This window comes from Centroberyx affinis, unplaced genomic scaffold, assembly GCF_046629955.1.
Source record: "Centroberyx affinis isolate AG114_WGS23_722 - 3 ecotype Tasmania unplaced genomic scaffold, CSIRO-AGI_Caff_v1 ptg000787l_1, whole genome shotgun sequence".
NCBI classification, from domain to species: Eukaryota; Metazoa; Chordata; class Actinopteri; order Beryciformes; family Berycidae; genus Centroberyx; species Centroberyx affinis.
Genome location: NW_027279394.1, coordinates 43 through 14,600, shown reverse-complemented (window position 1 = coordinate 14,600; position 14,558 = coordinate 43). Strand labels below are relative to the sequence as shown.

The 14,558-nt window shown below is 39.0% G+C and overlaps 1 protein-coding gene across 1 annotated transcript in view; it reads left to right on the top strand.

Annotated features, from left to right (window-relative positions):
- The window catches only part of LOC139644795 (neural cell adhesion molecule 1-like), a 64,950-nt gene extending 51,268 nt beyond the window's left edge, over window positions 1-13,682 (top strand). The window contains exons 11-13 of the mRNA XM_071520283.1: window positions 8,035-8,159; window positions 8,767-8,944; window positions 13,504-13,682. Coding sequence (XP_071376384.1) covers window positions 8,035-8,159; window positions 8,767-8,944; window positions 13,504-13,583 — 383 coding nt within the window. The 3' untranslated portion in view covers window positions 13,584-13,682. The remainder of the gene's footprint in view (window positions 1-8,034; window positions 8,160-8,766; window positions 8,945-13,503) is intronic.
- The last annotated feature ends 876 nt before the right edge of the window (window positions 13,683-14,558 follow it).

The window sequence follows — 14,558 nt, the reverse complement described above, 5'->3', positions numbered from 1 at the left end:
AATGTCTTCAGCTGTGGTGCTAGAGGTGGCTATATAGTTCAACTCCGGATTGGGCGTTAAAGTGCTATGTAAAATCGATTTTTGTTTTTTTTAAGTTAAGAAAATTCATATATATATATATACAGTATGATTTTGTGTCATTGAATACAAGTCAGAGGAAAAACTGTTTTAATCATCTGGATGCATGAGGCAATTCTGGGTGTATAGTTTTGGTTGTAACGTATTTCAAGGAGTGGACTTAAAATGTATTTATTAATTTATGTATTTATTTATTTATAAATTTTTTGCAAAACTAAATGTTGGCCACAACCAAAACTACATGTCTGCAAATGCATTCATATATTCAGTGGACATGTTTTTTTTTTATGTGTATTCAATGTGTTAAAAAAAAAAAAAAAAAAAAAAATTCAGTTGATCAATTCATGTATTTCTTTTTGTTGTTTGTGTTCGTTTTTTTTTTTTTCCTACCATTTTGTCTTTAACATTCTCGTTTGGTTTTATTATGTTTACATGTTTACCTCATTTCAAAAATGTTTTGTATTTTCCATGTGCCCCCCCCTCCCCCTCCACCCCCCAACCTCCCCTTTCAACCAATCATGTGCGTGCGTATCATGTGACTTTGTCATGTGGCTCTTGCATGGTGCTGATGATGTCGTCTTCGCTGGTGAACAGAAGGTAAAAAAACATTTTTGTTTTGAGATCATAAGATCAGCATCGATCATTTAGAAAACTTTTTTTTTTTTTAATTAGACTTACAGCTATAAGACACTGACATTAGAACTCGTTCAAGTTTTTTTTTTTTTTCTTCATCCACCTGTAGGCTATTCTGTAACTTTGGTCAACCTGTACTTATCGACAGTACTTCATCATCTCCAACCATTCATCTTGAGACTGCTTCTATTTTTCTCTTTCCACTATAGCTGAAGATTTCCCTTTTATGCTTATCCTCCATCGCACTCACAAAGGAATAATGCAGGCCTACTTTCCCCTTAGTGCCTTTTTACAACAGGGTATAGGCCAAGATACCATCTCAAGTTGGAGAAAATCTAATGGTTGACCTCTAAATCTGCCCCCTCACTTTTTCTTACTTGTAGCCACTTTTGGACAGGAGGCACCATTAGCACTTCATGCTTATACAGGGTATCCACAGGTTTCTTAAAAAGTCTGAAAAAATCTTACATTATCGAATTCTAAGGGCTTAAAGGAATAGTTCACCCAAAAATGAAAATTCTGTCATCATCTCCTCATCCTCATGCCAAATGAAACACAGGTGAAATTTGTTAGTCCATATAACACACAGGGAGGTTGCCAGCACAACTTGGTAGCAGCCTTCTCCAAAACAACTGAAGTCAATGGGGACCAGTTCTTTAGAGTTACAGGTTTCATTGCACTGCATGCCCACGCTTAGATTAATACAGAACAGGGTTAATACAATATGCTTTTACTAAACACAGTTGGACTCCGTGCCCCTTAATCTGCTCATTTCTAGTTTCACAACTTTCACTTGATATGTTCAATCAGAAATCACCTAGTTTTCAAAATGGTCTTAAAGGTCCCATATCATGGAAAACGGGATTTCTCTTGCCTCTTTGATTATAAATGAGTTGGATGTGCTATCTAAACATTGTGAAAGTATCAAAACGCACGATCGCCAACTAAATCCACAAAATCCATATTTGTATTTGTATTTGTATTAGAAAATTTGTATTAGAAAACCGAGCCTCTAAACGAGCCGTTTGGAGTTCCGTAACTCCCTACCTGTAGCTGCCTGTCGCCGCAGGTGTCTCACGTTTCACTCTTGAAACGGTTAGCCAATCAGAACAGAGGGGTCGTTAATATTAATGAGCCTTAAAGGCACGGCGACAGAAACGGCCTGTTCTTGGTAAGGCTCAGAAGAGATGCTGGAAAATGAACGTGTAAAAATGGATTGAGAGTGTTTTTGGCACATGACACCACACACACAGCTTTGAATGGACCTCAAGACGTAAAATAAAACTGGAAAGTGTAGAATGTGGGACCTTTAAATTCAATTCCAGGTAGCATCAAAAAATCTTAAAAAGTCTCAAATCTTTCCGAAACCTGCAGATACCCTGGTATACGAAAAGTGCATATATTTCAATATTATGTCATTATTATTTTTTATCACATTTAAACATCACGCTAGCAGCCTCAAAGTGCCACTGTTTGCAAACTGCATCGCACGCACATCTGAATGTATACCTCTTACCCACCCATGGAAGCTAATTCTTTTGATTTCTCCCCCATCCCCCCCTCCCCCCCAAATAATCTACTATACCTCCGAGTGCTTTACTGAATGGGACTAACAGCATGCGTCTCTTACTGCATGCATGCAAGCAAGTTCGCGTTCTTGTCACATCCTTCTTCCACTTTGTTTTACTGTCTCTCCCGATGAAAAGGTGCGGTCTGTCTGCATGTGTTGGTGTCTGTTAGCGTCTTGTCTCCTTAGTGCCTCTTGTGTTATTCACATGTAGCCTTGGAGAATAAAAAAAATGCATTGTTAATTCATCTGATGTGACAATACTCAGTACTAGTATTTAAAAGATGATACTAGTTTTACTGACATTTACCTGGTATAATTAGGTAAATAGATTAAATAGATTTTTTTTTTTTTCAGCAGGTATTGTTGCATCAGATGAACCCAGACAATCGAGGTCCAAAATTACAGAATCATTACACACTGAATAACAGAGTTTTTTTGTATGATACTGCATGGTTTTTTTTTGTCTTTTTTTTTAATAACTCATGATCAAGCCTAACAACTCTTTCTCCATTTTAGCCTCAGGAAAACTTAACCTATCCGAGAATGATGGTCATGGACAACTATGTCGCATATAACTCTTTGTCTACATGCCGCCATTTTACTGCAATTCTTCCTAACTAACAGTGTCTGATTCACTTCCAGCATCTGCCATGCTTACTCCAAGACAGTCTAGTGGAATGCTTTTTTCAGGCGGTCGCTCTCAGATAATTACCTAAGATCAAGCACAAGTGCCTTCATGCATACTCGTTTGATTCACTGCAGCTGATGTTTGAAGTGTTAAATATCAAGGGTGGAAAAATGAACACTGGACTGGGAATTTTACATCTTTATCTGTGTCCATTTGAAATGCATGCCATTGTTTTGTTTTTTTGCTAACACAACGGCTTGCCAACAAAAACATGCAGCAGTAACACTTTACTTTCCAGGTCCTGCTATTTCCTAATAATTTCCTAGAAAGGAGTGGATATGTAACAGATCATTTCTGCGGAGGTTTCCTGGAAAGAACCATGACATTATGTGCTAATAATAGGGAAAATGTTGTATAGTTGTTATATAGAATTGATAAGCTTAATGGTGACACTTTACAATATAACTGATAAGCGTAATGGTAACACTTTACAATAAGGGTCACTAAGTTAACATTATTTAATAGTCATCTTTATAATCTATTAATGTATAAATTAATACCTTAGTTAACATGAACACCATTAGTAAATTACACATTAGTTAACTGTTAATTAAGGGTTAATGCTTAGTAAGCATTAACTAACCCTTATTAAACATTAACTAACCCTTAACTTAGTGACCCTGTAGACCCTTACTGTAAAGTGTTACCAACTTAATTTCTATACTTCTTCTAAGAGTTTCCTGGAAAAAACTGAAAAGCTATAAATTATTTATTGGAAATATAGGGGCAAAGGCCAATTTGGTAACCCAAGAAATTATTCACTTATAAGGAAATTAGTATTTTTGGTAACATTTTACATTACGTGTCCATTTATGAATGCATTTACTAACATGAATTAAACATGAATATTAACATTAACTACTCTGCCAGGATATGTTTAAGTAATACATGGAGAGTTTACACTTTACAACAGGTATACTTACTCACTTTAGTTAATTCCAGGATATGTTTAAGTAATACATGAAGATAGAGTTTCAATTTAGACAATACATTAGCATTAACAAACATGTATAACAACATTACTTAATGCAGCCTATTGTGCATTTAATATGAACTCATCTTTGTTAATGTCACTGTTCATGCTTAATTCATGTTAGTAAACACATTAGTTAACATTAACAAACATCTATGACAACATTAATTCAGTTGTTCATGCACATTTATCATTAACTAATGTTTGTTAATGTTGTTATTCATGTTTAATTCATGTTAGTAAATGCATTAGTTAACATTAGTTAATGAACACTTAATGTAAAGTGTTACCGTAGTTGTGGAATTATTTCTTTATCTGTGATTTATAACCTTACAGGAAGACAGACTTAAACATACAGATTTACAGTTCCAGTTACATATCTTTCTCCTTTCTATGAAATTATTAAGAAGTAGCTGACCTGGAAAATAAAGTGTTATCCTTTATTGCTGTGACACTTTCTATAATGAATACACTCATGGTGAACATTGCATCATTACTCCAGTAAAAAGAACAAAGCTCAGTATTGACTGAGGAACAGAGTTGTTTTCTGGTCTCATAGTGAAGTAAAGTTAGATAACATGCCAAAGAGATAATATGAGGGGGAAAATATCAAGGAGAAAAGAAAATAAGGGGCAAAATATCCGTTCATACAAAAAAAACAACATTATGCTACCAAGCCTTACTGTCAGTTATGATGCCTATGGCTGGAAACCGATTTGTTGAAGGAATAGCTCACCCAATAATGAAAATTGTATCATTATTCACCCTCATATCAGTCAAAACACCAGTTTCTACAGTATGTCCACATAACACACAGCGAGTTAGCTAGTGCAGCCTTCTCCAAAACAACTGAAGGGGCTGGGAACATGTAAAGACTGTAAAATTACTGCAAAAACTGCTATGGCTCAGGATAGAAGTAATATTTTTCATGATGTTTAGTTAAAAGTTTAATTGAATTAGTTAAACTGAATAAATTGAAAGAAATTAATTAAAAGTTCTCACAATACTTTGACCTTGACCGGCTCCTCTCATTCAAATGAGGTAAACCTGCTGAGTGGCGGCTTTCCACTTCAAATGCTGCAAACTGGCCTTCAGGATGGATTTTTGAAAATGCAATAACTAAAAATTTTAACTACTCAAACAAAATCAAATTTGAACAATGTCTTCATTGAACATCTTTGATGATATTTGTTTATAAATAGAGAAAATGTTGAATTCCTGTAATAGGGGACATTTAAGTATGGAAGGTTAAAAGCAGCCAGGCGATCTGAGTTAGCGGATAAATAAGTTTGTGCCAGACAGTTAAGAGATTTAAAAAACAAGAAGAGAACATAAAAATGATCAGAGGCCAGTGTAGAGATTTTAGAATTGGTCTGTCTTCCTTGTGTTAGTTAAAACCCGTTCTGGGGCATTTTAATAAGCTGATTAATTCAGGTGATTAATACATTTCGTAATTTAAAATACTATTTGTTTTTCAATTGATCAGAATGCACTAGTGGCATAAGTGGCTGGGTAGCTTAATTTTTTTTATTGTATCCAAAAAGTTGCCATGTTTGAGTCTCTCAAATTGTATTGTCATGTTAGGTCATAGCAAGAAATAGGCATGAATAGGCATAAATGGCATGCCTCTGGACTCTGAACAGACCAGAATGTAAAGCTATCCATCTGATGGGAGTGGAAAGTAACATAGCTACTTGACAGAACACACCAGCTTGTAGCCTATATTACTTAAAATGTGATGCTTTGTCGCCACCAAGTGAAATTGTAAGGGAATTAAAACACTGGTAGGACACAACCAGAGGAATAGCCATAGTGGAATTATTGGCCAGTGCATTAAAATAGTTGATTATACTTGATTATACTTGATGATGCTACTTCACCTTGGAGCCTTTTACAACGCTCAGCCGATCAGAACTGAGTATTTAACCAAGCAAGCCGTTGTGTAGAGTGCAGAATACAGTGAAACTAGAAATGATTAATTGGAACATGTTGATTATGCATGAATGCACAATTGCCTGATCCAAATAAAAAAAAAAAAAAAGTTTTAAAAATTTGATGCAAAGCTGAAAAGGTCAAAGTCCAAGCTTATTTTTTGCAGAATCCTGTAGACAATCACCAAACAATCAACGAGTCGGATGTTACTGAAAAATACAACTAAGAACTACTGGATGTATTTTCAAATGGATTCTCAGCCTGGAAGTCAAACAAAACACTCAGTTTAAAACCTGCCACCTGCTTTTGGGCTGGTAATATGAGATTGCGAGTGAGAGACAAGGGCTGTAACATCCTGATTTGGTCGTTTTAATAACATAATCAGCACTAACTGTGCGTAACCAATATTTACATGATTGATGAGTTTTGGTGATTGGTCTCCTCCCTTACAACCCTCTGTGCCTGAGATGGCATGACGGTGTATTTAAGGGTCAACATCATTACGCACACACACACACACAGAGAGACACACACAGCACATTGACCTTCCTTCCCACCAGACTATGTTAATATTATTAAAAGTAATAGAGTAACATGTCCAATCAAGGCGTGCAGGCTCATTATCCAGCAACCCAGCGTTCATTACTCTGGAGGACAGACTAGATAATGAGGAACCTCAAGGAGAATAACACCGGGCAGCCAGACTGCTCTCTGTCCTTTCACACTGTCCTTAAAGGAATACAGTGAGTTTTTGGGAGATTGTAACGGTTGGTCAATTTAGCATAGACACCAAAATCATCCATGTGTCACCAGTAGATTGTTGGCTCTGGTGCTCCATGCTAACAGCATACACTATGTTGAGTGATAGTAGGCTCCCATGGGTAACACTAAGCATAAAACAACACAAAATTATAGAAGAAGTAGTATAAAAAAATGTAAAGTAGAAATGAGGGAACAGGTCTCTTTATGAGGTAGTATATAAAAAATAATATACAAGTGTATGTATAAGTAAGTATAAGTAGTATATAAAAAAAGGTTAGAGTGATAGTAGGATCCATGCTAACACTTTAGCGTACACTGTGTTGAGTGATAGTAGGCTCCATGCTAACACTTTAGCGTACACTATGTTGAGTGATAGTAGGCTCCATGCTAACACTTTAGCGTACACTGTGTTGAGTGATAGTAGGCTCCATGCTAACACTTTAGCGTACACTGTGTTGAGTGATAGTAGGCTCCATGCTAACACTTTAGCGTACACTATGTTGAGTGGTAGCAGGCTCCATGCTAACACATTAGCATACACTATGTTGAGTGATAGTAAGCCATTAGCATTATCCAAAGTAACAAGGCTGACCTCTAAGTCATAAAATGTTGATAGAAATTTTTATTATATAGCCCATAGATTCATACATTTTAAAAATGAAATATAACTCAGTATAGTTGATGTAGTCATGAATTCTTTTTGGAACTAGGTGAGCAACCAAGTATTCATCTGCTGCACAATTATTTTTAGCTGTATAAGGTCTCCCATCATCCACCACTCTTTTAGGACATTTTTTTTTATCCTGCTGAAAGGCAAGTGATGAATGAAATTAGATATATTTGAGCATTGGTCACTCACGTTAAATTTCACTGTTAAGTAAAATTTTCTCCTACACCAAACCGCCAGACTTAGCCAGATATCATATAGAAATATTCTTTAGCGCTGCTACAAGTCCTCATTTCCTCACATCTGAGATAATGGTAGTGGCGTGGTATCACTCAACACGGTGTATGCTAAAGTGTTAGCATGTGGCCAACAATCTACCATGGACACATGGATGATTTTGGTGACTATGTTCTCATCACTTAAGGGCTATGGTGACCAATGGGAGAATTTCACAAAAACTCCTTAAAGACAACAATGGACAAAAACCCTAATCCTGTCATGCCAAAGTGTCCTCTGCCAACCCGGTCAATTGGCAATCAATACCATCTGGTATTTAGCTTAGTTTACCTGCTAGACACAGACACACATATACATACCCTCACCTTATTTTGAAGGAAGGTTAGGAAGTACAGTAGCTTATTTGTGTTCAGAGGCTACAAGAAGGGCGATGTTGACCCATCAGCCATTTTTGTGTGAACTAATGATTATTCCCTGTTGTTTTTCCTGTGTAGGGGAACCCAGTGCCCCCAAGCTAGAGGCCAAGATGCACACCAGGGGCAACTCCCTCAAGGTGAACTGGATCAAGCAGGACGATGGGGGCTCGCCCATTAAACATTACCTGGTCAGATACAAGGCTGTGAGTATACCGGGCAAGGAGGTAACCTGGTGCCGCTTTGCTGTTTCTGCTCTGCTCTGAAAGATTAGATGAAACTTTATTGGTATACACTGCCCGTCAAAAGTATGGACACACCTGATTGAATGTACTATGTTTTTCATTCTCTTAAAGCCATTTTGATCTAAAGGCTTCTGCTTAAATGCCTCAAATTTGTTTCTTAGACAAATATAAATAGTGAAGTTGATGCCTATGTATGAATTTCTTTCCAAAGCCTTTGCCTTTCCGTCAAGGCAAAGGGCGGCTACTTTAAAGAATCTAAAATATAAGATAGTTTTGATTTTTCGGTCACTGCATAACTCCATTTGTGTCGTTTCATAGTTTAGATGTCTTTACTGTTATTCTAAAATATGGAAAATAGTAAGAATTCAGAAAAATGTGGTCTCAACAAACTTTTGACTGGCAGTGTATATGTAAAATATAACAACTAGAGGAACATGAGAGCATGGGAAAAGACACTATGTGACATGAAGAAAGCCGTTCCCCGTGCCCCTCTAGAACGACCGAATGTCCTACGTTGGCGGCCCAGTTTTTTTTACGTTTCTCTCCCCTCACCGTCCGCTTTCAGAAGCACGTTTCCGACTGGAAACCGGAGATCCGCCTCCCCCACAGCAGCGAGTACGTGGTGCTGAGCGGCCTGGACTGGAACACGGAGTACGAGATCTACGTGGTGGCGGAGAACCAGCAGGGCAAGTCCAAGCCCGGCGTGCTCGCCTTCAGAACACCCACAGAGCCCACTACCGTCCCAGGTAAAAATCCCCCATCGCACCCACCCCTCCCCCCCTCCCCCCCAGCATCCACACACACCAACCACAGTGCAGAGACGCTGCCACCGTGACCCCGAAAGCTCCTCTATTTGGATCCCCGAACACCACCAGACGCTTATTCAAGCCTTAGGGGTGGGGGCTTTAGATGTAGCCGTTTGGAGAGATAGTCTGAAATGAAGCGTCCTTATCTGTCCTTAGCTCATTACGGAGGACGTGTATTGACTTTTACCTTCCTTATTAGTCAAATTCATACTTGAGTGGAGAGGGATGATACAATCAGGGAATATGCTATCCGCTGAAAGCCTTGATCCTAAAAAAAACGCGGCTCATTATATTGTGGCGTATAGTTTTGGGGGCGACAAGAGACGACACAGTTTCATGAAAAGTCGTGAAATGAGCACGAACTCTGAAACGCAGATTACAAGCCGTGGACATGAATAATGTGAAGATTATGTTCCTCCACCACGAAAGTATTATGTAACAATACAAGAAAAGGTTTGCTGACGGTTATGTTTGGACAAGGAAAACAACCTTTTGTTAAGGTTAGGGTTAAGGTTAGGCAACTAAAACCATTTGGTTAAGGTTAGGGTAAGGTTTTAGTCATGGTTAAATACGAAAAAACTGAAAATGAAGACATGACTCACAGCAGAAAACTTCTTCTTCATCAGTTTGGAATTGAATCCGGGTCCACACCCTTACGGTTCCACCATCAAAGTACCAATCTTGGAACCCATCGTCTATCGGTCTGACGACGATTAGACTCTTATATTTTAGGGTTTTCCGGTGTAGCCAGCGGACATCCGGGCCAAGACTTCCTCTTCCGTGCGCCGGTCATTGTTTACAGTCTGATTAGCGACTTGAGACGCGAGAGTCGAACGTTTCTCCACACAATACACAAACATCGATACTTTTTGTAGGTGTTTTAGGTCCGGACGACATTTCGGCTAATCTCTATAAACAGATATCTGCATATGAGACGTCGTCTCTCGACTCCGACTCCATTCTCGCGTCTCAAGTCACTAATCGGACTGTAAACAATGACCGGCACACGGAAGAAGAAGTCTTGGCCCGGATGTCCGCTAGCTACACCGGAAACCCCGAAATATTGGTTGTCGCCCCCAGAGTCTAGACGATGGGTTCCGAGATTGTCAAAGTACTAGCTTTTTCTACTCTTGTCTCCTCCATATAATCCTTTCCTGGTGGTGGAAACATATTTCTCTCCTTTTTCCTGCGCAGAGCACATTATTTGCATTTGAAGACTCGGGCCAGTTGTGCTCAGTTCACAAAATTTCAGAGACCAGGCCCGCAAGAAATCAGCAATAACTGTTGAATCATACGTACAAAGAGCAGAGCAGGATTACTCACTATCTAGCGGCAGAGTGTTATTTCCCTCTCTGTGATGCTCCGCTGCTGCAGATATAGCTGAGCATCATGCTGCACTGCTCTCCCGGCCTTCATAGCCTCATATGAGGCCGGCGTTGCTGCTCAGGTTCAGTGAGCAGTGAAGTCAGAGCAGATGATATCCGTCAGGCCCAGAACATTTTGTCCGGTTCATCCCAAGTTCCCCCCCCTCTACCCCCAGTGGTCACGGTCAGCCCTTGCTCTGTTGCTGTGTGGCGTGGAAGGTTCGCATTTTTAACTCGGGCTGCCTCCCCATTGCACTACACCTGAGCAACACAAACACTTTATATCTCTTTCTCCTCCTCTATCTCACTATCGCTTCCCTCTCCCATGGTAAAAAAAAAAAACCCTCATTCTTTCTCTTGTTCTCTGTTATCCTTCCCCCCTCCAGTCTCAAGGACTCTCTCGCCTCCCCTCTCCTCCTTGAAAAAGAGACGATCGAGCTAGCTATGTTTCCGTCCGACTGTCAAGCGAATATTATATAATATTATATAATAATATATAATGTCAAGCAAGCATAAAAACTTTTTTTGCAAGAATGGAGACATTTTATTTAATATTGCCGTTTCCATTCAGCTTATCGAATTTGATACCTCATAATAAAAAATAAAGGTAACACTTTACAATAAGGGTACATTAATTAAGACACACATTACTTAACTGTTAATTAAGGGTTAGTTAATGCTTATTAAGCATTAACTAACCCTTAATGTGACTGGTAATCATTTACTAATGGTGTTCATGTTAACTAAGGTATTAATTTATACATTATTTAATAGTCATCTTTATAAACTATTAAATGTATAAATTAATATCTTAGTTAACATGAACACCATTAGTAAATTACACATTAGTTAACTGTTAATTAAGGGTTATTTAATGCTTATTAAGCATTAAATAACCCTTAATTAATGTACCCTTATTGCAAAGTGTTACCTAAAAAAAAGGGGGAAAAAACTTTCATTAGATAACCCAGCTAATGAGACTGCTTGATAAAATAAAGGATAAATAAAAAAAAATAAAAAAATCTATCTTCATATATCCCGTCCCTGTTTTTCTTCTTTTCCTCCTTTTCACCCTCTCCCTTACTTGATATGTCTGACTCCATCTCCCCCTCCCTCTTCTTTTTTTCCATCCTCTCATTTTTCTTCTTCTTCTCAGCCTCTCTCTCTCTCTCTCGCGCTCTCTCTCTCTCTCTCTGTCTTCCACTGCCAGGTTTAGTGGGTCTCGGTTCAGGGTTCATGACTGACATTACTGACCTGAATATGTGGCCTAGTTTGGTGGGGAGGCAGCCCTACAGCCCTTGCATGGTGCCACTTCCAACCGGATTAATTTTGTCAATACTTTACTGGAGACCCTAAAAAGGCAACTGCCAGTGCATGGCACATAAAGAAAACCGGTTATTTTCTTCTTCATGCGCTTGCTGGGTAGCAGCCATATAGCAGTGGGAGGTTTGGATCACTCATAATACCACCAGAGCAAGTTCACATGGACTCCATCCCAGTCCCCCCTTTAATTCACTTAATTATTTTCATTTTTTGTTTTGGGATTTCTTAGCTTCGCTTCCAAGTTGCAGCGCCCACGGCAATGCTGTTTCTTAACTTCAAGGCATGTGGAAAATTGCTGAGAGGTTTATTTTTAGTCACAACATCTGCACTGAATTTCAGTAGGTTTCACAGCTGTTCTTGGTAAAAGTCGGCTAAAAACAGCTGCTCTTTTGTAACTGCAGACTGGCTCCGTGCGCTAAATTGGCACTGCGACGCAATTTGTGAACGCAGGGGTGATACAAGGTTGGTTTTCAGTCATTCGTTTCATTTTGTTTTCTTTTAAATTTTGGAAAACGCATTCTTCAAAAACCACAGTCCTGTAAAAGCCCTCAAAAAAAAAAACAAATGCTCAATCATAAGCGATTTGTATGCGTTTTGGAGTGGAGGAATTCGGGGAAAACTCAACTGCTGTGAACACAGCAACGCAAAGTTCGCTTCGTCTTTGGGAGTTGGCTCCTTTGAATCTGTCGGATGACAAAGAGCAAAACATTGGAATAATTTGGCTCGTGCAATTCTAGTTCTCTGCGGGTGCGGCGTGGCGGCATTTGCATGCCACAGACTCACAGAAGGCATCATGCTGCCCCGGCTGCGGAGAGATAAAACAACTCCATTATGGAGGCAAATCACCATAATTCAGGAGTCGGTCAAAATAAACACATTATTCGCAAATTGCTATTCGGGACACAGAGGTCGCAGGTGTTGAGAACTGATCCATCCAAATCTCCCCAGCTAAGGTTGACATCGGAGTAAAAACTACAAAAACAGCTATTAACTTTTGCAGTTTTGATGTTTTGATACATGAGATCACCCATTCATCCATGCCATTGACTTGACCTTTCGTAACCAGCTTCTTGTTTATTTTGGATGTGTGGTTTTTATTGCATGGGCGCCTCTCCCTGCCGTGGCGAAACGGGGGGAAAAAACAGAACGACTCTCTCGTGGATGTGTTGCTCTCACATCCAGGCCTGGTCGTCTCTGGTCAGAACCCACGGCCGATTGAGAAAAACACTCCTTGTTCTTGTACGTTAGACCAGGGAGGCTGGCCTGTCGTGTGTCTTTAAATGTCTTGGACTCTGTCGTCATCCCCCCCCCCCCCCTACCACCCCCCTCCCCCAAACCCCCCCGACACCCTCCATCTGTGTGACCTCCCCGCCCATGCTTGCCATGAACCACGCCATTTTTGCCGTGCTACTAACATGCTATGACTTCTTTTTTGCGTTGATCCTCTTAAACTTAGATTTCCTTTTTTTTTTTTTTATTCCTCAATTCAGTCTCTAATAACCTTTTCAGACTTATGTTTCTGTATTTCTGACCTATTTTTCTATCTCTCTCTCTCTCTCTCCCTCTCCTTTTCCCTATTTCTCTCCCACTTCCCTTCTCTCCGTGTCCTCTTCCTGTCTCCATGTGTGATCTCCTTGGGCAACCTATGGACCATGACATTGCCATACACACAAATTTCTTTCTCTTGTTTGTGCTTTTATTTTTGTTGGTTTTTTTGTCCTTGTCACACTTTTTTGCTATGAATATCACTTTAAAAAAAAATCTTTTTGTGCATATATATTTGTGTTTTTTGTGGTGTGTCCGTGACCTCAGCTACCCTCGGTTGCCGATGTGTGACGTACAGTCTGGCAGCTCTTTTGCTGTCCATGCTGACTGTGTTCTGGCTCTCATAAACTGGTTAATCGTTCAAGGAGAAAGAGGATAGTCTGATCCTTTGAAAAATCTCGGGCCAGACTCCTTTGCTTTCTATGCCTTTTTGACCCTTGTGCAGCCACACACAAGAAAAAAAAAAAAAAAAAAAAAAAGACGACGAAGAGTCAAGACATCGGTTTCATGACGTTATGACAGGGTGCTCCGTACTTGCATCATTCTCAATTTTTGGGGGATTTTAATTCTGTTTATATTTTGTTTTCATCTGTTTTCATGTTGTATATGAATAGATTCAGAAAGGGTTTTTTTTTTTTTTCGGTAGGTTTTGACAATGTTACACAACGGACTTGAGTACTATATTGGGACATAATGTAGGGAAGGCTTTGCCACTTTATTTTAGATATGGTTAGTAACACATTCATAATGCCTTAATACGATCTTCAGAGGGGCGGTGAATAGAATTATTACCATACACTGTCTAATTATGTGTCCACAACGTCTAAACCAGAAATTGTAGAGGAATTTTATTTAGCAATTTATTGCCTAATAAACAGACACATTATTCCTCTGTTATGTTACAGATGACATAAAAGCATGAACACTGCATGAACGCTGACATGAGGCATGATCCAGTATTCATGAAAATGCTATGCAGCTGCTTTGAAGCTCCTAGGCATTATGAATGTGTTAACCAGGTTAGAAGTAAAGTGTTAGCAAAGATGCTGTGCCTAATTTCTGTTTTTGGATACAAGCTTGAAATGTTAGGGATCCTGCTGTACAAAATGAGAGGAATGCAGAGGAATTTAATATCGGTTATAATCATTTGTTTTTTTTTCTTTACTTTCTCTTGTCGTCAATTAAAAAAGCTCATTTTCAAAAGGGATTGTCAGGAGAGGGTAAGAAGGTTGTGCAGAGAAACCAATCGTGTTTTGTGACAAAGTGTACATAATCTTTTCAAAAAGATCTTCAAAGGAATCCAAGAAATCAGCTGTTTGATG